This window comes from Schistocerca serialis, chromosome 5 (assembly GCF_023864345.2).
Source record: "Schistocerca serialis cubense isolate TAMUIC-IGC-003099 chromosome 5, iqSchSeri2.2, whole genome shotgun sequence".
In the NCBI taxonomy this organism is placed as follows: domain Eukaryota; kingdom Metazoa; phylum Arthropoda; class Insecta; order Orthoptera; family Acrididae; genus Schistocerca; species Schistocerca serialis.
Genome location: NC_064642.1, coordinates 720,837,988 through 720,862,912, shown reverse-complemented (window position 1 = coordinate 720,862,912; position 24,925 = coordinate 720,837,988). Strand labels below are relative to the sequence as shown.

General features: G+C 45.6%; 1 protein-coding gene across 1 annotated transcript in view; it reads right to left on the bottom strand.

The window, feature by feature from the left end:
• Positions 1–18,562, bottom strand: part of LOC126481407 (tyrosine 3-monooxygenase) — a 40,201-nt gene extending 21,639 nt beyond the window's left edge. The window contains exons 1-4 of the mRNA XM_050105136.1: positions 18,261–18,562; positions 4,032–4,143; positions 3,651–3,752; positions 2,587–2,697 (exon numbers count right to left, since the gene is read on the bottom strand). Of these exons, the coding sequence (XP_049961093.1) occupies positions 2,587–2,697; positions 3,651–3,752; positions 4,032–4,143; positions 18,261–18,329 (394 nt within the window). The 5' untranslated portion in view covers positions 18,330–18,562. The remainder of the gene's footprint in view (positions 1–2,586; positions 2,698–3,650; positions 3,753–4,031; positions 4,144–18,260) is intronic.
• Positions 18,563–24,925: the final 6,363 nt, after the last annotated feature.

Sequence of the window (24,925 nt, the reverse complement as noted above, 5' to 3'; positions counted from 1 at the left end):
AACGACGTTTGCAATTGCATTGTTTTTCCTATTCTTCCTAAACGTTTTCCGAGACCTTTGTGGTAATGGCTGGCGAATGTCGACAGACAGACAGACAGACACACGTTGCCGTACGAGTGTGACGGTACTCTCGCCGTGGGTGACGTGCTGGGAGAAAGTGCGGCGTGACTCCCCACAGAGGCACGTGCCCACTGCCCGGTCACCACTGCCGCCTTCTGAGGTAGCGTGTCTGGCTGCGCGCACCGCCAGCGCGGGAACACGCTTTCTTTCTCCTTCAGCATTTATTTTCGTCACACGATTGCATTAAGGAGACTGGAATACTATAAAGGCTCGAGGTTCCATTGGTCCATTTTACTACCCACGGCAAAGTTTCGTGTGCATTAATGGCGTCACACTCAATTTCAATAGAAACCCGAATCCCTCTAAGAATAGCCGAGCAAATTACGCCATATTTCTATTGTATATAAGGAGATGAAACCGATCCTCTAAGCTTATTTTTTAAACTTCTGCGAAGAACCACAATAACCATGCTGATCGGGGCGTGTGAAAAGGGCGAACAGTGGCAGATTAAAACTGCGTGCTGGAGCGAGGTTAAGTCGGGACCTTTGTCTTTCGCGGGTAAGTGCTCTACCAAATGAGTTACCCAAGCACGACTCTCAACCCGTTCTCACAGCTGTACTTCCACCAGTATCTCGTCTCCTACCTTCCGAACTTCACCCAGGTTCTCCTGCGAGACTTGCAGTCCTGAAAGAAATATTGCGGAGACTGATGTTTCGTAACAGCGCACACTGCACTCTAGAGTGAAAAAGTTTCATTCTGGATTTGGTAATTATCAGAGTCTCTTACAGATGTGATTTACACTGTACCTGAGCGTGCCATCGACTTTCTTCCTTGACAGCAGCAGGCTGCGTCTTTTCGACCCCCTGACCGCTTTCGTCCGCTTCCCCTCGACAGCTCCCCACTCCCAACCACTCACTGTGACCCTCCACCCAACTCCCGCCGCTTTGCCTTAACAGCAGCTCTCTTGTGTTACGACCAAAAAGGTGGCAGCAAGTGAATTTCCACTCCATTTACCCTCTTTCAGAGCTCCAACACTTACGCCCCTTTTATATTTCCTCTTCAGAATTCCGCCACTGAATTTCGTATGTGCTTATTTCTTCCGTACTGTGAAACGTTAAGCATAGCGGCAATGGACTATGGACTCAAAAGTTTACGTACAACGAATCACGCGAGTTTATGTTGCTACTGTTTAACTGCAATGACAAGTTCACTTTGTTTTGAACAAGGCCGGCTAATGAGATATAAGCCTTATCAACTAGGCGTAGTTATCCATAGCGGTGCCTCTTCAGGCTGTGTTGAGCTTGAGCTGCCACGACAACCGAGTTACGAGGGCTATCCACAAAGTACATTACGTTTTGGAATTAAAAATAAAGTATTGGAAATTTTTTTATTATATACAGATGAAAGCCACACTTAAATACTACTTTTCTACATAGTTGCCATTTAAATTAAGGCACTTATCGTAGCGATGGACGAGCTTGGAAATTCCTTCGTCGTAAAATTCGGCCGCCTGCGTCTTCAACCACGTGGTTACCTCTTCTTGAAGCTGTGCGTCGTCATCAAAACGCTGCATAGCCAACCACTTCTTCATTGCTGGGAATAAGTGGAAGTCGCTCGGTGCCAGGTCGGGACTGTACCGAGGATGAGGAAACAACTCCCAATTAGAAGATTCGAGAACTTCACGAGTGGCATTTGCCGTGTGGGCCCGGGCGTTGTCGTGAATCAGCAAGATCTTTGAGCCCAACTTTCCCCTGCGCTTGTTTTGTATTGCTCCTCTGAGTTTGTGCAGAGTTTGGCAATACCTTTGAGAGTTTATTGTAGTGCCCCTTTCCAGGAAATCCACAAAAATCGTATTTGTACCGGGTTACTGATTAACCACGTGGTTGAAGGCGCAGGTGGCCGAATTTTACGACGAAGGAATTTCCAAGCTCGCCCATCGCTACGATAATTACCTTAATTTAAATGGCAACTACGTAGAAAAGTAGTATTTAAGTGTGGCTTTAATCTGTACATAAAAAAATTTCCAATACTTTATTTTTAATTCCAAAACGCAATGTACTTTGTGGATAGCCCTCGTATTTTCAGGATCATCCTAGGAAATGAATTAATGGTTTTAGTGGGTGCACTTTTGTCATACTAAACACGCGAAGGATTGCTATGGCAGTAGTAGAAAAATGAAAACGAAGGTATGGTAACATGGCCTAGTAGGTTAATATCCCATGGCAGCAACGGAGGAGGGCGTGTAGGCTGTATACTACATTTCTTTTCCGCATACTGTGACTTTCTGCTGGAGCTGGTTCTGCCTCGATAGAAGTTCCTCCTCTGTGTAGTGTCTCAGTCTGTGTGTCTTAAGTTTGTGGAAGCGCTGAGCAATGTCTATGGCTGGGGGCTTTTTTCAGGAAATTACATTTGCTCCATACTATATGGTAAATAGAGGTCGAGGTGTGGCATACCTGACCGGATACGGATAGTGTTAGAAGTAGTTAGCCTCAGGCTTGACAACTGGTTCTCAGGAGAGGGACTGACCTGCTTCGCCGCTGGCTGCGTGGCCCTCCTGCACGGGCTGCTCCGGCTGTGTCTCCTGTAGCTGCGGCTCTACGGCGTCGCTGGGCGGCTCGCTAGAGTCTTCGGTCACTTCTGCAGCGCGCGGCGCCAACAACAACATCAGCACATCAGTCATGCCAAGCGCTCATGCGGGATAACATTCTGCAGCTGCCGGACATGTCCGATACCCCACCCTGTTACTACTGGGTCAAGTCCGATCGGAGTGTTTCACGGCGCTCGCCATCCATTGACATTACGACCAGCTTCTATTAACAATTACTGTTTGACCTCGTTACGGTTTCGGCACTAATTCACATCCCATTCCGTTAATAAAACTATCCGCGGATGGCCAAGCTTGTTTCGTTCGTACCTGGACACTGAACGTCAGTAGCTGCCGCCGCTTTTTATTTGAAATTATCAACCACATGTTGGAAGAGGATTCGCGGGAAACCGTTACAGAGATTCAAGTCAGGTATTAAGCCACTTGACTAGCTTTCAGAAGAACTGTTCAGAATCTCGTCAAACACTGTTTAGGTATTCCCAAATCATTTACAAGGTAAATTCAGTGACGGTTTCCCTAGAAAGAAAACAACCAATTATCTCTTCTGCCTGTTTACTATGCGGTGGTGTGTAATGATCTATGTAAATGACGCGTTACGATTTCCCACCTTCCATATATTTTTGCTACAGAATCTTAATACATTGTCACCCACGAATGTTTTTGAAGTTTTGATTTCAGATTGACCAAAATCTGTAACTTAGGTGTGTCAAGGCGTAATCCAGTTACGTCATCCAGTAATTTAGTTTGTTCTACACAAATGAAGTGCACTGATAGCGTTTCGTATTTTTACTCTGGTCAAAATGACAGCTTACCAATCTTACCAGTTCCGTAATATTAGGTACGCACGGACCTAGCAATCACTAGATTATGCAGAAGTAGTTTATTCAGAAGGATGTGTTTTAGAAGGGAAACGGCTACAAGAACTTTCATGTCCGACAGCGCAAAGATTTCGTGATGCAGGAAATTTGCTGGGAAACGATCTTACCTGTTGTGGATACTTCCTCTTGCGATGTGTTCTCGATTTCTTCTGCGGCAGGGACATCTTTCTCCTGAACCTCGTTTACCTCAGCAGAGTCAGTTGGAGCATCTAAACAGGGTGATAACATCCACATGCAAGGGTAAGACGAAAGCGGGCTAATATACAAGAACAAGGCGGATTAAGGACCGTTAAAAAAACTACACACTGAAAGCGCAACAGTCTACTAATACCATTTCATGCGTACTATTAAGGTGAAATTTACAACTAGCTGCGGATTCAAATGGAATTACGTGAAGTAACTATTGATGCAAATTTCAATTTTTTGGCACACGGCTGGAAGACTACAGATTTGAGGCTACGGTTTTCCAGACTAAGCTGCCGACTCACCGTTGTAGATCTGGCGGGCTTCCTCGAGCACGCTCTGCTTGGTCTGCTTCACCACCAGCGTCTCGAAGCGCGCGTCGTCCACGAGAGAGCGGCGCCGGGACGGGTAGCCGTTCTGGAACATGGCGGCGCACGGCGCTCAGCACACACTGTCCACACACTGGTCGCATTGCGGCGGCCGGTGGCGTTCTCCCTGCCGCCGTTACGTAAAGCGGGGCTCCCCTAGCCGCGGCAGCTGCCGACGCTATCTTATCGATGCTCAAGCCATTAGGAGACGACCGGCCGGCTGGCGGTTCGTCAGTTTTACCACAAGAGGAGAAAAACATCCGGGACTAGGTAAAATTTCATAGTCAAGTTTTTTTATTTTACTGTTTTTACGATAAAGAAACCTGGGGGTTGACAAGCAGTAAAGACGAGTACGTGGAAAGCACCGAAATGTAGAAAGTGGTTATCACCTACGCGACTGGCATTATTTCTTTGTTAACGCACTTTATGTGCCGACTGCGTATAGTGAACTGCGTCATAGATCTACCTTCAAGAAGTGAAAGTGTATTCCGTGTATGGTAGGTACATTCACAGATACTTATATTACCTGTGTTACATCTACTACTTTAGGTATCTAAAATGTGGTACTTAGAAGATGGGAGAAAATTGCTTTCCAAGTACAAGAATGAATAATGGCACCGCACTGAGGAGAGCTAGAGGAAGGCGCTGAGTTTCGTGAAAGCTTCGAGGGTTGGGCTGGGTTGTTTGGGGAAGGAGACCAGACAGCGAGGTCATCGATCTTATTGGATTAGGGAAGGATGGGGAAGGAAGTCGGCCGTGCCCTTTCAAAGGAACCATCCCGGCATTTACCTGGAGCGATTTAGGAAAGTCACGGAAAACCTAAATCAGGATGGCCGGACGCGGGATCGAACGGTCGTCCTCCCGAAAGCTTCGACATTCAGCTCTAATAAATTTAGGGGATTATGGTAAACTGAAGTGAGGGAAGCAAGACAGGAGTTTTTACCTTCGTTCTCAATATAGCCGTATGGTATCCACTATGATTTAGCTGTTTTGATCAGAGATGAAGACTTAGGTTCATTCGTATCATCTTCGCGATTCTTTCTGAGGACCATAATCGAGCCGTTGTCAGCTGGGAGCTGCGAGGCCCCCACTAGCGCCGCGCCCCCTGCCGCGGCGTAAACACTGTGGCAGACCTTGCCCGCAGCGGCTTCCTGGTCCGCAGGTTGGCCACGAGGTCACTGGTCGACAGCTCTCTCCAGCCAACGGCCGCTCGCGGCGAACTTCCATTCGCTTCTGGCCTCCAACTATATGTGGTTCGTTCTCCCGAGAACCATTAGCCGCCGCACGCTGGACATGTAAGCCAAGGTTAATCGGCGCGGCTAGACTTTCCTGCCGGCCTGCTACTACCACGCCAGGCTTACGCAAACACCGCGAGGAGGTGTGCAGTGTCGCGCCGTTGCACCGCGGTGACGCAACGACGTCCTGCGGAAAGTCACCGGTGCAGAATGCAGATAAGGATCAGGCGTAGCGGCTGCGAGCACCCCGCGTGTGACAGGCCACGCCCTGCCAACTGGCCGGGCCCCTCCGTAATAACTGGTAACAGTAACGGCGCACGGCCTTGGCTGGCTGGCAGCCGGCCACGCAGCTACAGGCGCAGCGCAGCGCCGCGCCGCGGGTTGCCCGCCTTACACCTCCAGGCACGTAGCCGCCCGCACATTCCACCAGCCGCACGTTCCATCGTTCACTTCATTGCTATCTACTAAAGAATACCACCGAACGTGACCATATTTTCGTTTTTACTTGACGGAATCGTCTCATCTAGCCGTTCACTCAGCCAATATCAATTACTATGTACTTGCAGTTGATTTTTGGACAATTCATCACTAGTAATATTATAACAAAGTCATGGAAATTCAGCTTCCGTGTTTTAAGCTTATTTGTCCGTCGCTGACATGGAACACCGCAAACCTTTCCGTCCCGTCTGCGCAAGCTGTGGAGTGACTAGAGTACATGTAAAGCTTACTGGGACAGGGTAAATGCTAGCTACAATGAGGTCGATAATTCGATTGTAATGCTGGCATTTTAATTTGATATTCCCCGCAACTCACAAAATTTACAACAACAAAAAAAAAAAGGTATTTCTTTGCAATAACGCGCTCCCTATTACCGGCATCTACGTTGACAAATACTCGGCATCTCGCAAGGATAACTTCTAGATCGAGAATATTAGGTAAGTTGTTGGAAGTGGTTAGGCGTTCGTGAAATCTCACTTCTGAGCACAGAAAGAGCTCTAACCGCAGAACTCTGCACGGAACACCCGTTGGTGCAGTGCTGCGAAACAGACCGTATATCTCCCTTCGAAGACGATAGCCAAGACCCCGTCTACAAGTCCGTACCTCTCGATGGGTGAAAGCGAAGTCCACCTTCTCCACAATTCCCCGTCTCCCACGCGTACGAAAACGCGGCGGAAGAATACTATCACCGCCGAAATCCCGCCAACGGCATTTCCGAGATCTACCCAATGATCGATTAGGTCATAACGCCCCTAGGCAAACTAAATTCCCGTCTTCGTCACGTGTTGCCCAGCACAGCAAAAGCGCCGTATTATCCCGCGTTTCCGGTGACGGGTACCTGCCGCCCACGGCGGCCCGGCGAGCTACGGCCATCTTCAGACTTTATATTCCACAATTCTCAACTTCCGACACTTTTCACCAACGCTCTAAGTTAGTGATTTAATCATGGAGACATGCAGGAAATACTGCTCGAGAGTGCCTCATATTTATCATAATTCAATCTGATGCACTTGCCAGTCCCTTTATTATTAATACAAAAGTTGGTAAGCTAACGTGTAAGTGCTCATGCCCTGGCACCTTACAGTGTCACTATCGTAACGAGACCTTCAGAACGTCTTTGATGATAATTTACACTCGCAAGCTGTGGGAGATACTTATAGATTAGCACAACTGGAATGTAAGATGCGGTAGGAAGTAGGCAGTCAGTTTAGCAGACATTGCTAAAGACATATTAAAAGGACTATTTGTATATAAATTATTTAAACGCATGTACTCAGAATGAGTTTGTTTTCCGAGTTCACTTGCACACAGCGTGCAGCCTGCAACTGACGTCCCAGACCTGAATCTCGAGTCACGTCCAACTTACGATTGAGTAATTTCCGCTACGGTCAGCGAGGCGGCAATTCTGAGACGAGAGGCTTTTCTGCGGGTGGCGGAATCCAATTTCCTGAGAGGACTGCCCTTTGTCTTGGCAGCTGATGCTCTAACACGCGACCGAACAGGATATCGTGAAGACAAACCCACGTCTTATTTTAATGAACGAAACTGGGACGTGTTTTAAGGAGCAACTTTACGGCCGTCACAAATTAAACTGCGAGATACGTATTTCTTGGCGGTTAATATTTTACGCATTATGCGAAACTGACGCGTTGCGAGGACTAACCTCTCCGTGTCCGCAATAGAATTGAATAGCTAACGGGTCTGTCGTAACAGTTACGAAGTAGAGATACCTTTTTATCAACGGCAAAATAATTTCCAAGGTAACTAAAGGGTATGCATAGGCTGCGGTATCTCATTTCACAGCGAGAGAGAGCTGTGAGGGAAGTATTCATTTCTTTACGGAAGACCGCCTAAGTTTCAATAGTACGTACATTTCATTGTTCTGTCAATTTCAGTACAGCTGTCCGGAAACAAAGCAAGCCCCATTTCCATGGCACGTGATTGGGTCACACTCCTGGGGATACGAGAATTCGATTCGCTTGCCGCCCGTCTTCCTGCGAGCTATCGTTCCCCGTGGGATTCGCGAGAATCCGTCTCGCAGTGAGGGACGATGGAAAAACGTGCTGTGCGTGTCTAAGAAAAATTCTCCGGAGAAATAAGGAGCGGTAGTGAGAGCCAGTGTTTTATCGAGAGAATAATCCTAATTCTTGCATTCATGTAAGTCAGCTTTTGTTTGTTAATTATGAAGAGTTCTAATACACTTTAGACACTAATACCTGAAATGCTACGACTAAAGTTTTTAAGTAGGGTGATCCAAGAAAACCGTAATTACTTGTGGTTTGGCTAGGTGCTAACTGTAGAACTGACTTTGCACCAATCACTGTGCAACACCGCAGGAATGTTCATAGCTGCGCAAAGTCGCCACTTTAAATTCTCGCTTAGTGGCATGTTTAGGACTAAAGCCTAATGTCTCAGTATGACTAATGTCACCATATTGTTACTTCTGTAACAAGTTGTACGTACTGACTTTGCTGTCGATTATTTGAGCTGTTACAGGTATGTATCACGACAGCCATCGGCATTCAGTATTTTAGTATCTATCATCGTCATGTAGTTCGTTGGGTGCATACTTTATTAGCATATTCTTTATTTTAGGGCGCCACTTTATCAGATGCAAATACTACACATCGGTAGACATTTGAACCCTATAGGAAAGAGGGAATCTAAGATTATCACGCTCCTCGTTTCATTTTGTGTATGACATCGGTAATAGTGCCCCGTTGCGATCCGCACTAAGATTTCATCTTAAGGGGCGGAAATAGTTGCCTCGTTCTGTCCCCTTTCGCGCTGACGACGGAGCGCCTTTCGCGTTGCACGAACAGTTATTGGAGAACAATCTGCGGCAAGCGAGTCAGTGGCCATTATAGCGGGGACAGCGACGGGCCCGGAATAGAAAGGCAGCCGAGGGCCCAGTTAGGCAAGTCGAGCGTGACGCGGGCGCCGAGCCGGCCGCGCCGCTTCCGACCTTCTTAAAAGGTTCCGCCGCCGTCGCCGCCTTTGTCGCCACGGAAGCTTCGGACCCAATTACTGTCCGCCTCTGCCGCCAGCAACAGGTTGTCGGGCTCGAGGATCCGCAGGGGGACAGGAATCACGTCTTTTGCAAGTGTTAGCGCGCGTCGAGAACTGTCACATTGCCGGCATTCTTTGTGCCACCTAGTAATCGAGCTACATGTTATCACTCGTAAGATACAATCTTGATACGTTACGTCTAATTTAAGGACCCATCTTTGGCGTACCCAGGGCAGAAATGAGCTCAACACTGTTAAAGCAGTATTGATGGGGGTACAGGCTACTCTAACAAATACTGTGGCTACCAAACGTTAAGTCTTCAGGTCCGAAATGAGTGCTCCTTTGTTGACCTAGTATTTATCCTAGAAAGTTTTTTCTCACAGTAATACTGAGTCAGTGCGTGTTACCTAGTAGCAACAACATTATTAATATTCTAGAGCACGGGTATCCAAACTTTTTAGTCCGCGGGCCGCATTGACTCCTCCACGAAATCATAAGGGCCAAGATCTACCTAGTGGGATTAAAGCACCCTAGCACTCCGTGATCACCGTAATGTGAGGCTAAAGGAAAGATGAAATCCCGAAAATCTAAGGTTGTGGGAGTAGCTAGCACTGAAACGAACTACGATTTTATTTAATTACATAATTTTGATTGGTGGACGTACCTGACCGAAATTCTGGCGTATTTTACTCTGGCGAATTTCACCGACAAAAAAAGTATGTCACTGCACATTCTTCACGAAAGCGTCCTGCAAAGTTAACGAAATCTCAAAATCACTGTTAGCAACACTATTACTGCAAGACGTAACAGAGGTTGAGTATGTCAACGCATTATTATTTCAAGTGGCGCAACAATAAGTTTAGTTATGGAGTCTTCTAGCGAGTAGCAGAGCCAATGTCGCTGTGTATTGGTCGCGATAGGCCTCTAAACTCAATTGTTGGCAGTATAGGTACCACCTCAAATATTTGGCAGGCCGGATACCGGGGATGTCCGGCTAGATAACGCAGGCCGGTTTGCCTGCCCTCGCGGGCCGGTTTCGGCCCGCGGGCCGTAGTTTGGAGACCCCTGTTCTAGAGACTGAATTACATGCTGGAAATTTAGACAAGATATCCAACTTTATATAACCGTTCCGACTGTACACTGAGCTATGCCATTGGCGATAACTAGTCTCGTCGAAACCGCCTTTACAGATGCGTTCAGTTCCTTCGTCCCCTATTATTAATGCAAAATAAAAATACCCGCTTGAAAGACCTTTAGAAGCACGTCAGATTACTTAAGGTTCACGTACGCATGTGTGTCCGCAGACTGATAATGCTAAAGGTCAGTCTTTCTCGATGGATTGTCTCAGGAGAAGATGGTATGAAAGTATGTTTCCAAGAGAGTGGCTGCCCGAACAAAGAGACTGCGGGTGCTCCAGTTGGGATGGTCGTTGCCGCACACCTTTGTGCCACCTCCAGGTCTGCACACTTGTCAGCGACCTCGGCAGGCTGGGCCGGGCCCGCCCTCGCCGTGAAATGCCGTTAACCTTGTGGCTTGTGGCCGGCGGCGCATTCACTCGCCCGTCGCCCGTGATCGATACTCAGATGTTCAGGCACGCCTCCACGCGGCAGGAGCCCAGCAACGCATACTTACAGAGCGTCTGCTCCCACCCCGGTCGAAGTTGCTATACCAAAGTTTGCCTTTTCCTAGATGGCTGCACGCCTTTCTGGGACGAGGGAACGACGATTTTTGCTTTTTGCGAACGTTCACGTTATCTCCGTTACCGAGACGAACGCGTCACCTCTAGAAAAGTTTGGCTTGTGAGTCTTCAGTTGGGTAAATTCTGTTGTCTCTTCATGTCAAATGCTCAGTGCAGTCAAGAACACTAGCGCTTATTAGTTATGTTATCTTTATTATCAGCAGTAATTTATCCACGGGGAGGAGTGGGGGGCAGCAAGAGTAAAGGGAAGCGAATTTGGCACACGAACAATTTTATGGGTGACAAAACCAGATCCAAGATTGTTAGTCAAAGTATACAAAAATTCTGCTATGAATTAAACAGTGCTCCAGCTTCCAGGGCGGGGGGTGGAGGGGGGGGGGGTGGGGGAAATGCCTTCATTCCTCCCACACAGGCGCCTCTGTCCGTCTGCAACAAAGTATTAGCGTTATCTGTGCGTCAGTTTATTAGCGACTGATTTTGTTGTCTATTTCTCCCTTAGGGCAGTCGTATTAAGAGTAAAAAAACATTACTACTGAAAAAAATGGCTCAAATTGCTCTGAGCACTATGGGACTCAACTTCTGAGGTCATCAGTCCCCTAGAACTTTGAACTACTGAAACCCAACTAACCTAAGGACATCACACACATCCATGCCCGAGGCAGGATTCGAACCTGCGACTGTAGCGGTCGCGCGGTTCCAGACTGTAGCGCCTAGAATCACTGCCACTTCACTACTGAAGCGTCAACGTTTCTGTTGTAGTCAAGGTTATTTTCAACCAGTACAGCATATTATGCTCTGGCGTTTTTGGTAGTAGACCAGTTTTTACCTAGAAAGCCATCTTTGGATCCCGTCTGCATTTGTAGATATCACGCATGCTAACTGGGCTGGCACGTTAGTGTGGAGGTACGGATTTGGTGGGGGTGGGGGAGGAGTGAGAATGGCGAAAGAGTTAAAGATAGTAATTCCGGTTCACTTCATTTTTCAGCTTCCAGCATGTTGGGTTAATAACAGTACAGATTTTGTTAACGACTGATGTAGAGAAGGTAGTAAAATTCAGTTTTATGCAATTGAATATATGCTGGTTATCTTAACCCGTTTCCAAATCATCCGAATAGAATGATGTATTACGTACTAGTATGAAAACCATGTTAAGGTTTTATATTTGTACGTAAACGACTTTGATATAAGGGTATGTACACAAATTTACAATATGAGCATTGTTTGCATGCTGTTTCGGAATACGTCTTTCTGCCTGGATGATTAGGGAGCATCTCCAGGCAAGTTGTCAGATAAACTGAGTCTTGCAACTTTGGCTGTTTCCTGGATCAAACTTCATTTGTATCTCCCGTGCAGTATGCTGTTACCTCACACAGATGCCGACGACATATGTAGGCCGCGGTTACTGCACGAGGCGTGGACGCCGACTTACACGGCGACAGGCCGTGTCCTCGCGACTGCCACTGCCAACCACAGCTGCGTCCGTGCCCTTCCCGCGCTACGCCTCTTATTAACCTCCCTGGTGGGATGTCAGGGACCGCATTAGCAAGCTGCAGTCGGCCTTTGTCACACTGTGAAAGACATGCCAAGCAGTCGCAGCGCACACCTGAGGTATACAGTATAAACAACGCAAAAGCGGTTGATCTCAGACTTTAGTCTCAACCATTGCATTATGCATTTCCCATCCACGGTATTTCTGGATTTCTTGCAGCCTAAGTAAAAACCATCTTGGCATATCTAGTACCTTCGTACGTTCGAGTATGTTATCCCAGCGTATCTTCGCAGCCTCAGCCGGAAGTAGATTCAGCAAGTTGCCTGGAAAGTGCCGCCCCTGTGAGATGCAGTTAGTATAGTGAGTTTTTGAGATACCCGTAGCTGACATTTTACCACGGACTAGCACATTTAACGAGCATACTGTCAGGACCTTCCTCTATGCTGGTCGTGTCCGCACCATTCTCTGCCTAGATGCCTACGAAGAGATCTTATCCCTCCGCCGCAGACGGAGCGCGTCGTGCAGTATCCGTAGCGCACACGAGTATTTACGCGGAGGCAGCCGTTGGTGCAACCAGCCGGCCTGTTGATTATATAAGCACAGCGACTTACGACAGGCGAACCTGCTGGGCAGGGACGGGCCTTGCCTTGGCGCTTACGTGACGTGGCGTGACGCCGCTACTCTCACCGGACGCCGACCTTGCCGTCAGTCTTGGCGGGGACCCCAAATTTCGGACAATTTCGCACTTTAAGCAAGAACGACGCATTTGTCACGCCGAATGCATATTCAGTGTAAGTGGTCACGTTCGTAGTGCGAAGGAACACTAAACACTACCGATTTGAGCGACCATCCCACGATTACGACGAATCAGTACTGCTAAACAGTGCAGGCAAGACCTAGTAGGATGATATAACGAACCTGTTAAACATCAAGGAGTACGGCTCGAATGGCTCTGAGCACTATGGGACTTAACTGTTGTGGTCATCAGTCCCCTAGAACTTAGAACTACTTAAACCTAACTAACCTAAGGACATCACACACATCCATGCCCGAGGTAGGATTCGAACCTGCGACCCTAGCGGTCGCGCTATTCTAGACAAGCGCCTAGAAGCGCTCGGCCGCACTGGCCCGCCAGCAAGGAGTACCATTACGTAACGACTTTCTTAGTGAAACGAACTAACTTTGCTGCCTCAATGTAATTCTTTACATCAGATGCTGCTTGCAGCCCACCATGGTTGAAGGAAATGGTTTCCATGAAAGGAGGGTTCTTAACATGCCGCCAAAGCGGGTGAAGTGTGGAGAACTATGTCGTCAGACAGGAAGTGAACCACCAGCAGAATTTTATGCAAATTTTACAGTACCTAGATTCGAACCATTTATTTCTGGAATTCAAATGTTTGCCATTCTAGGATATGCTTTTACGCGTTTCCGAAGTTGACCTCTTTTTTAAATGTTAAGAATCTTAGTTTACCGGAATGACTTATAAAAATATAATTTTTGTAAGCTATGGAGGGACAAGTGTTTACACAGCAAAGAAATTTATTAACATAATACCAGTATGAGAGTTACAGGACGAAGCTGACACACGTATCTGATTGTCGTTTAAAGAACTGTTCGTTTCATTTACGCGAATTAGATTGTAGTACGACAAGCAACACTAAATTCTCCTAGTCAAAGTTTGCAGTACCATCCAATCTAGACTTAACCAAACATCCCTATTCCACGACAAGCGATGAGAGAACAATGGTTAATGGAGAATCCTATGTTTACTAAAGATCTAAAAATACAAATTCTGTGGAAAGCCACTCTAGATGGTCACATATTCAACCTACTCAAGGTTTTTTACCACTGCGTCAGCTACGTTTAAGAGAGAGTGACAGTTTTGCTGCAGTTCAAAGTTTTGCAATTGCCCTATTACGACATGTCAATTTTCCGAACGAGCCCCTTCTGTAGCTGGTGCTGTGCAGAAGTTTGTCGCAGGTTGTTTGGCTGGCTACGTTCTCCAGGGACGCAAGCTACGCAGATTGCGTCAGGAGCAGTGGCTGCGACGCGTAGAGGACATTCTTTGTTTCTCGCGATAACTGGTTCCCCACGAACCGGGAACTGTTGCTACCAGACCTCGCACGAGGAAGCTGCCCCAAGGTTTCGCCGTCCTCGCGCAGGACACGCGAGTCTCTGGCCTGGCCGCTTCTGCCGACACCTGTTACGGGTGCACTACATCTGCAGCTGCCTGTTCCTTTTCCGTGAAGGAATTTCACCGTTTGTTTTGTACAAATATTTAGAAGACTTTTCTTCCACTAAACTATATACCGTTCGATGTTCACACCATGGTCTGCGATACACAGAAACGATGTCCCAAGGAGCAATATCTCCCCGCTCTTGCTACGCTTCGTTCACGAAACACGAATGAAGAGCAAGAATTAACGATAACCAAACTGCTCAGAAATAAGCGTTTTATCCTCTTTTAGACACTCCTTTTTCCCTCTACAGCACTAGTGAAAATTTCCCGTTCACTTTCCTCTGTCTCGCATGGCTAGGCTTTTATTCCACTTAGCGCGGCTTTCACTGCGTTTGTGGACAACATTTAAAATTTTTCCACTGTTGTACGCCTTTTATCAGTTATCTTGCAATTACCTACCACAAGCTACGCTACTTAATACGCCAACCATCCTATCCTGTTATCCAATTTCTTTCAGGTGACAATGGGGCACTTCACAATTTAAATCTTCTACTGGCGTTGTTTCACCGCAATTGGCGACTCTCAGAGTGTCATTAACTTACTTAATCATTACAGGAGCCTGTGTTCGACTGAACGGAAGAACTAATTATAACATGTTCGGGAAATAAACTAGAAGTATTCACAGTACGTAGCAGGAGTTACGTATTCAGTTTTACTTTACATGAAAAGGTTTTTGCCGTCGTGTGGCTAATACTGTTGATATGACTTGTTTGGCTAATGTATGCCTGATTAAAGTTTTTCTGCAGTGAAGACTTTGTTTTGGAGAAGCTAACAGGCATTTGAAACAAATGGCATTTTTCATTAAATATGTCCGTTTAAAATAATAATTAGCAGGGCGAGTTAAGGTTCCAGAGAAATCGCGCAGCATCCTTTACACTAATTTCATTTTGAACTGTTCCTCATCCCCAAGGAAAACAAACTTTCATAGATGTCAGTGAAAACTTATCACTCTGAACTGCTTCCTTAAGGAATTTTTCCATTTGTTGCGAGCACTTGACGCTCTAAAGTGAAAGCTCCCTCATTCAAATGTCGGTCCGGTACACTACTTTGTCAGGAAGCTTCCCGTTTTACTATGTTGCCGGTTTATCTACTGTATTCGTTAGCCAGGATGTACCAGTCGCCCTCGTTTCGTTTTACATTTTTCTTCACTACTTTACCTCGGTTCTTCTTACAGACAATACTTCGCTAATGTAACTGTTACCTATCATTTATTTCGTGTTTGTTCCAGAGGTTATTCATTGCAGTTTACTGATTAGTGGTTTGGTATTTTGAACGATTATCTGTTGTTCATGACTTACGCCTCTAAGAAACGGAAACTTTCATTAGCTTCAGTTTAATATTGCACACAATGGAATTATTAGAATGCTACGAGCTGGTTTTGTAGGCTAAACTTGTCTGGAGGCGATGTGACAACGCGACGACAAACTAGCAGACAGAGTTTGTAACGGAGCTGCGGCATGCAGAGGCTAAGCTGGCTGCTCGGGAGTGGCTGGCGCCCAAAGTAAACACAGCGGGACGGCGTCTCACCGAGGTGTTGCGCGGGAGGAAGCCCGATCGGCTAACACAGCGGCGCCCTGCCCGGGAAAGGCAGAGGGCTGGTTACCGTCAGTCGTCGTCACATCAGTACAGGAACCACGTAAGTGGCGGTGTACCCTGAAAGGAACCGCCCTAAATTTGCCTCAAGCGAATTTGGCGAAAACTTAAAGTGGAATGGCCACGCGAAGAATTTGATGACCTTCCGTCCACTATTCCCTTCAGCGGGACAGTTTATCCAAGTAATATGCTGCGGGAGGAGAGGCGTGGGGTTTGGAAATAAAAGATCTGAACTACTGGAATTTTAAGTTTCTTTTCCTTATGGCAGAGAGAGAGAAGCTCCGTGTCAGACCATAAATCAAGGTACCAGGTTTAGTCCCCAGTTGCTCCTAGCACATCGCTTAGGAAATAGTTCGTATTAAAAACAGTGCTTTACAGTGACTTCACGTTAAACCGTAGGTCCCCTTATTCCTGTTAGATGGCCTGAAGAAGCCAAGGGCACACCACCTCCGATAGGACCAGCTTTGGTCTTTGGAACAGGTTTGCTGTTTTTCATTTTACGAAACAGTCTCCAGTACAATTGTAAACCTGGATAATTTTAGCTTCCTTATAGAAATGTAGTACAGTTCGTAATTATACAACGAAAATAGGTTTTCCCTAAATTTTATTTACAGACAAATTACAATTTTTGCACCTCTCATTCTATGCGACGCTAGAGAAATAAAAGGAATCGTAATATCCTTTCATCAAAGAATATTCCATGAAGTGTGAATTTTTTTGCAGTAGTGCCGTTAATGTTATTAAACAGCTGAAACATCGAAATTTTTCGGTAGAAAAGTGTATATGCAGTTATGAGCGAAAAAAAAATTACGTTATTTAAAAACTAATCTGACAGTAAATGTAAGTAAAACTTACGAGTTGGCATGAATGTTTTAGTAATTCTGAATGTGTGAATCTTAACGAGATATTTCCTCTTCAGCTGTGCCAAAGTTTAAGACAGTACACAATGACTAGATACACAAATCTTTATGATATAGCTTTTGAAGATGACATGAATGTTTCTGTTAAGTGCACAGATAAGCCAAAAGTTTAGAACAGAAGATAAATCTATTAATAGTAAACGCCACAATTATGAACTAAAACTAAATTTTTAGTGTAGCAGACAATTTTCCCGAGCTTCTTGGTATGGACGAGTATGTAGACAAAAATATGTCAGCTCCGAACCATCACTACAATCTTTCGCAATTATTCTTGCAATCAGAGTGACATTTTAATACAATTCTGCGAAATTGTGTTTTGAATTTTAGGAGAGAAAGGTCATAAAGTTAAACATGGGCAGTGAGCAGACCGTGTGCTCGTGTTCATTTGAGAGCATCCGCGTTTTTACAGAAACTGTTCTCTTGGTTGCAATACCTGGCATGGGTTCGGAAGTGCCCGGTAACAAGTTGTGCAGCTGCCTTGCTTCCCAGTTTACCGCGTTCACTCCGCGTGCATTTCATTTCATTGCGACAGAAGCTAATACGGTACAGTGTAAACATCATAAGGGAACTGTAACTACATGCTGCTAGCGGGCCGTTGTTTCTCAGGCAGATAAGTAAACAGCCACTGTTCCTACAAAATTGGATTGCGTTATCTTATTTGACTAAGGTTACATCACACAGAACGGGTATACTGTTTTGTAATACCATTTATGCGCTCCAAGCAAACAAGACTTTACGCTGCCCTAAATTTAAAAACTACTGAGAGGGATTTTTTTTTTTAATATCAGGAGTTAGTTTCGGTGGATTTAAATTTTGTGCCAATTGGAAAATCGAAACCGAAAATCGGCCGCCGTTGCCAACATCGGAGTAACGGCAGAAACTTGTTTTAGTATTAATGAAATACCGACTTTTAACCATTTAAAATTTTAACGCAGGCAACATATCACCAGTGCCTACAGTGAAATATTTAACGGTTTCGGTTTTTGATTTAGTATGCGTCTTTTCCAGCTCTAGAGTTAGTTCGTTATCTTTGAAGGTAACACCCCACCCTCCCTCATGGCAAACGAAAGTTTCTCATTTTAGTAACAGATTCGCACATTGAACGAGATTGAAATACAGACAAAGTTAAAGTCATAACTGATGGTTACAAAGTGTCACAGTTTCTTTCAGACATGCAAGCAGGTCTGAAAGAACAGATACTGTTCTAACAATTACAACTGTGGGAGATATTACGAAATACATACACATTCTGCAACTATGAACTGACGTTAACTGTTAGCGATACAGGAAAGTTTGTGGCGAACCAGCAAAAATTTTCCATATGACGCAAAGAGCTAATGTAAACGTATAGTCGTAGAATGCGATTCTAGTTCGGAATATTGAAGGCATAAGTGTTAGTATGAGATAACTGCATTTCCCGAACGAATACTGGTGTTAGGCTTTAGCTGCCAGTTCTTTCAACTTAGACGCGACAGGAAACTCACCTCGATGCTGTAGGATTTCTTGATGGCGAACATCTCGCGGTTCTTCTGGGCAGCAGCTACGGCCATCATGTCTGAGGGTTGTCGCGTCTTGGGGCTGGAGGGTCTCGGGGAGAAGCTGTGGCTCAGTACGCCGAACGCTGCGAACTCCAGGCTGGCAGGCGAGTGGTGACTGTCGCCGAACGGACAGAGACAGAGGGAGCTAGAGCTGAGGTGTTGCCGCTCGGCGGATTCTGCACGACCACTGACTCCGCTAGTCGTACACTTCACCACTCGGCCGCAGCTCGTCAGACACCCTCGGCGCTGGCGCGGGCCCTTAAATACAGCGCTGCCCCCACTCCGCGCGCAGCCCCCGAGCGCCCCCTAGCCTTCGCGCGCGCCGCCCGCTTGCAATTATTACGAAATTTCTCGCCCCAAACGTATCGGGAGCGGCGGCGTGGGCTGCGACGGCCGCGAAGCGCCGCGCTGCCCCTTCCTTCCCACCGTGGCGAAGGGGGCCCTTTTTCCCGCCGGCAGCGCGGCCGCCCTCCTATTGGTCAGTATGACAGGGGTTCCCCTCCTTCGCGGCCTGCGATTGGCGGTGGCTGACCTTAGCGGCAGAGGCTGTTGCGCGACTGCGTGAATGAATGCGGGGACGTCTGCGCGGATCGGGGGCGGCGGTGGACACGAGCGCCCTGCCCGACGCGCTGTGGGAAAACTACTTTGAATCACCGCGACGAAAATCCTCGCGCCGCCCTCTGTGGCCTCCCCCGCTGTCGCAGCCTGCACTGCCGGTTGCAGGAAAATGAGGTTGAGACGAGCGCGCTGACGTCACGGCCGCTCTCACCGGCCGCGGCCGCCGCGGTGGCCAGTGCGCCCACCGTTGCTGCCGCCGCCGCCGCCGCCGCCGCTGCAGCAGCATCCGCGTCTCCACGTAAACATTCCGCAGCGTCGCGCGGAGCTCAGCGCGCGTCCAGATCGCGTGTGCCAGCGTTGTTCCACTATCTTCCGAACGGATGCGTAGATTTTGTTTCCTTCCTGTGACTGAGTTTCTTAGTGTCGGTGCTGTGATGACTTGAATTCGTGTGCGCCGTGCAGGATTGCAAAAACGCACTTGTAGGCTTCTCTCGTGTAGACCGTTTGTCTCAGCAAAGTTTTTTTCCATTTATGGATGTGTGGGACACTGTGACTGTGTTGACTAAAGGGTTTGAGAATGAGTGCAATCACTCGCCTTTTGTCCTTTTAACACTACAGGCCGAGCGGTTCTAGGCGCTTCAGTCTGGAACCGCGCGACCGCTACGGTCGCAGGTTCGAACCCTGCCTCGGGCATGGATGTGTATGATGTCCTTAGGTTAGTTAGGTTTAAGTAGTTCTAAGTTCTAGGGGACTGATTACCTGAGATGTTAAGTCCCATAGTGCTTAGAGCCATTTTGAACACTACAGGTATCAAGTCGCCTAGCCACTCGTCATCAGATGGTACACAGCTTTTAGTGACTGCTTATAGCATTGTGGAGGAGGTTGCGGAGGCGTTGTGTAATGTTATTTGAATCCTGGGGCAGAAATAACTTCGTAAAACGTAGTTTATGTTAGTTACATGTTTCATAAATAATTTGAGCGATTTTTTTTATCAAAATGATGTGGGACGAGTCAGTTTACAAGATACGTATACATGATTAGTGTTATCATTAATGCTTTTTTAGTCCTATACGTGCTGCTACACTTGATATTAAGTGTTTTTTGTTCAGGCTATCAATTTTGAAATGGAAATTCATCCGTTGAATAGGAACTGTCTAGGAGAAATGATTTTAGGTTAATTTAAAACTTGCATTGCTACCTGTCAGATATTTTATGTTATTGGATAGATCAAAAATTTTTTGTTGCTGCATACTGAACTCCTTTATCAGCCACTGAAAACTTTAATAATGGGTAGCAATAATTATTTTTGTCTCTAGTGTTGTTCGTTTGGACATCACTGTTCTGGTTGAATTGTGATTTTCGAGTTATGTTAGTTACACACCACGGCACAAACTTTGCAGAGGTAAAACAGCTTCCAAGTGCTTCATATTATGTCCTGTAAAGGTAAAATGAAAATTCTACCACTACAAAAGGCGATTGGTTGCAGTCATTTCTGAAAATGTTTGTATCAGTGTCTTTGCTAGTTGTCTGAGTGTCTTTACAATTTTGGCACTGTCGAAATGTCGACCCCTTGCAAGTCATTATAATGAGCGTTTAATATTCAGCGGCGAGAGGAGAATATGAGTATTTCACTGGGAATAGTGCGTGAACAGCGGCAAAATAAATCCCTTGTGGAAATGGCTTGTGACGACCGATATTGCAAAACTCGTAGAATATTTTTTCCGCCGACCGTAGTGCCGACCGGTTCTAGGTGCTTCATTCTGGAACCGCGCGCCGCTACGGTCGCAGGTTCGAACCCTGACTCGGGCATGGATGTGTGTCATGTCCTTAGGTTAGTTAGGTTTAAGTAGTTCTAAGTTCTAGGAGACTGATGACCTCAGATGTTAAGTCCCATACTGCTCAGAGCCATTTGAACCAATATTTTTCCCTTTGGACTAGTAACCTAATGTGACGAATATAGACGAGAATTTCTGTTAGTGTTGATGCAAGGGAGTCGTAAAGCTAACGTAACTGATGGTCTTGACTGATAGTCTCCAGTTATACGTGATCTCGACGTTCGACTGAAATATTTTGCCTGTCTTCTTCCATGCATAACCCTTTTTGCTATTTTGGAATGTGCTTTTCGTAACAGTTTCGATGCATTGCCATTTGTGAAGACTGCATTATTATTCCCCCTCGTTTCTTTATTGTTTAGATGTCAGTAGTGTCTGTAGAAGGACTTAAAGCGAATGCTGCGTTATCAATGTATTCCCTGCAGACTGTAGTTGTGACCTGACGCTGTGAGCAAGCCTATAAGCCACAGGACTCTCATTAAGTAGAACGGCGAATCAGATTCCTGTCCGAAAATCACGATTTAGATTCTCCGTGTCTAAATTAAAGCGATACTTGGCCTACGCCAGGTTGTGCTGTCTTTTTTCGCTGTAGTTGGGCCGCGATGTATACTGAGACCTGTCATGTGTAAGAGCATTGTCCTCTAGAGTAAATAATTTGAGTCCTATACTCATGCGAATCCTTTATTGTGCAGAAATGTTAATATGTTTCGGAAATACGTGCTTCGTAATAGGTTTATTTATAGCGTCGTTGAGTCACATGGAATTGGGCCTCGTTGTTCATTTTCTTTTCAGATAAAGCGAATTAGATTTTTCTTTATTTTATTCGTTTGCACATCTGGATGTTGTTTACTAAATACAATAGTGTGTTCTTACGCTTCGGTGTGTACTGTGTTGTACATGAAGAGAATTAGCTATGGTGTGGAGACAATTGGTGATGAAAGAGCTACTTCTGTGTACTCGAAACTGGAGAATTTGAACTGACAAAAATATCATCAGCTGCTGTAGTCATTTTCAGGTGTACAACGAAAGTAATTAGCATCGAGAGTACCCATAACTATTCCATAAGTTGGTCACGAAGTAAAAAGTTATTTCTCAAGTTGTGTCGTTATTCTACACAAATGTAATTCCTATTCTGCAGACCTATTCGCTAAATTTTCCCATTTCATGAGGGAATAAATAAAATAACGAATGCAAATATCAGTTATCCGTATTTCTCGTATCCAGTACACACTACAATGATTATAAACGTTAATAAACCTCTTCCACATTACTGGATGTGATGAAAAAAGGATGTGCAGACTTAGCAAACAATTGACATGTCAGTCTGACAGGTGACTTACTAGACTAGGAAAGTTCTTTCCAGCTGTTTAAAATGAAGGTTGACTGAATTAAAAAAAAAAGTTTAATGTTACGTGGATGACGAGGTAATTGGAGACGGATCACGGGTTCGGATGGAACAAGGAAGGGAAAGGATTATCCTGGCATTCACACTAAATTATTAAGGAAATCACCTAAGTTTTATATGTGGATGGCCGGAAGGGGTTTTGAACATCGCTCATCCCATTAGCACTGTACCATCTCACTAGGTGCTTCACTACAGAGGTGATAACAGTAAGGAAATAAGTAATTAGGAGAAATAAAGGAGAGCATACCTTATTAAGACGTCGGTTCCCACATCCAAACCTATCCAACTCTAAATAAATCTTAATAGATAAATTTTAAGCTACATTCTCACAGTTTTATGCGAATACTGGACTCGTTTCAGAGCATTTTATACTTGCGCGAAACTAATTCTAAGACTAGTGGTAGAATATACGTGAATGTCACACGAACTATCACCATTATTTCTATAAAATGTGATGGAGAGACAGACGAAGAATTATTATTTCCGTCTGAGAGAAATATGTATTGATGCTTTTGGTTTCTACAACGCATACGCTGCATTAGACTAAGTGCTCGTGTCAGGTGCGGTGTTGCGTCGGAAACCGGGACTCGCCACGACAGGGGGCCCGCCGTGTAAGGTCTCCCGTGAACTTGACCAGCTGAGGTGTGTGACAGGGAGCAGTGCTTCGTCTCAGGGCTTTCCACCTGCGAAGCAAATCACGTTGATGTTCACGAGAATAATACGTCAGGAAGTCAGTGAGTCAGGAATAAAAATAAATGCTTAGGTAGGACATCCTCAAATGAATTGTGAAGATGCTAAGCTCAATGTAAGTGGGACGTTACATAAAAACGTGGAACATCGGTTTTCCCTGTGTCGCGACCCACTGCCTTTTCTGTCTTTTCAACGTTCATGCACGTGACTGACACGTTGCAAAATGTATGTAAACACTATACAAGGTCTAGTGGACATCACTTTTTCTTTGCTGGGCGGAAGGCGTCGTCTGCGATGTGACGTTGTAGACGATCTCTTTATTGTGGGAAGGGGTTGTTACGAACAAACAACTGCAGCTATCCCTTCTGAAAAACGTGGTAAGAAGGTTTGCTTAGTCCCTACAGAGAGTGTCAAAAATCTTGAGGTCCTATTCTATTATTTTCACAGTGTGTACAATGGCGTGTGAGACATACAGGATATATTCAGAGCAACTTGGTCACTGGCTATATGTTAAAAAGAAATAGTTCTTGGTTTGTTAATTCGCTATGCCATAAAAACTTATTGACTCTGCTGTGCATTGAAAAAAAAATCATCTTAGGTTACTGATCCATTTGGGTCAAAGTGATCCTGAAGGTACTAAATCATTTTCCTTTTGACAACATTACTTTGTAGCCCATTGGTCCAAAACGACTCACAGTACTGCGATCTTCAGCCAGTATCGTACTTACTTAGCGCATTCAGAGGTCGTGGAACGTACTTATTAAATTCTGGTATTTCAAGAATGTATCGCTTGCTTTTCTGGTTGACCGCCGGGTCACGTACGTGTTGTTGGCAGACAGCTGTGAGTTTAGCCAGTGAAATACAGTCGCTCTACGGGTTCTATCGACTGTTTCTTCTTCGCATCACAGAGTGACAAATACTTGCAATTATTTGTCGTTTTGCGGATAATAATCCTACTGAATCTTCCCGTTGTCGTCGACCTTACACGTAGGCAATATTGTCAGATATCTGATACTACTCTAAAATTGCGTTTTGACGTTGGAACGGCAGCGCGGCAACCCTACCTCATTTGTTGATTTATCAACTTGATAGTTAGCATACCGTACATGACAGATCTACGTTCATTCAACATTAAACTGCAAATTAACGTGATTAAATCCAGCTTCCGAAGCTAAAATTCTCCTTTGTTGATTTTGTGGCCTGACAACAGAAACACCTACATAAAAACGTTCCTATAGATTAAGAAATTATGACTGGAGTACGTGACTTGCGTGGCGACTGGATATCACTGGCAACCGAAAATGGTTGGACACCTTCGTAGTTTGTACCGCTTGCAGCTTTTTTCAACCTTTTCGCGAAATAGTTACGAACACAAACAAAATTCTCATCTCCACACTCCAGGGTGATATCGACGTGCAGTGCTCTTGTTTTTCTTCTCCTCAAGCCTGCTTTTTTCCATTGTAGTAGGATAGGATCACGCTCTCTTCTCCCTCTCTGTTGAAACACCTGCTAGGATGGAACAGCTTAGCCACCATTAAAAGTCGAGAGCGAATGACTGCAGAGCAAGCGTTACGTAATTACGTCCACTCGGTGCTGGACTGAGTGTTGTCAGTGGCGTAGATTGGCAGCGTCAAATCAATCTGCGTACTCAGTCAGCCATCTCTCCCATTAATCGTTTCGCACAGCCTTTACCTGAGAGTTGGCTACCAGTGAACAAAGGGCCACAACGGAAAAAATTTGCTGTGGTCAAACTGCAGTTTATTTTTCTGTTTGTTTGCGGTTACGCGACAAAGCAAAAATGACCACTAAGGTGGTGTTTTTCTCCGACCTATGGTGTGGGAAGTATAGTCCTTCCTTGCGTCTGACAATTTATTGTTGCTTCTTTAGACCGACGGGGGCCCTTGACCTCCTCAGGGAGTTAGATTATTTTTTATTTATACCTCGAGAGGAGAATCGTAAATCAAATTGAAGAGAAACCGTAGACTACCCTAGAAACCAGCACCATTGTCATTTTAAGTTTCTTTTACAGTCATTTCCATACTTGCATGTATACCAACTGAATCTACTCCGAAGCTGTATTTGACTGCTCCCGTTTGCAGGTTTTATAAATGCCTATTTCGTTCAGG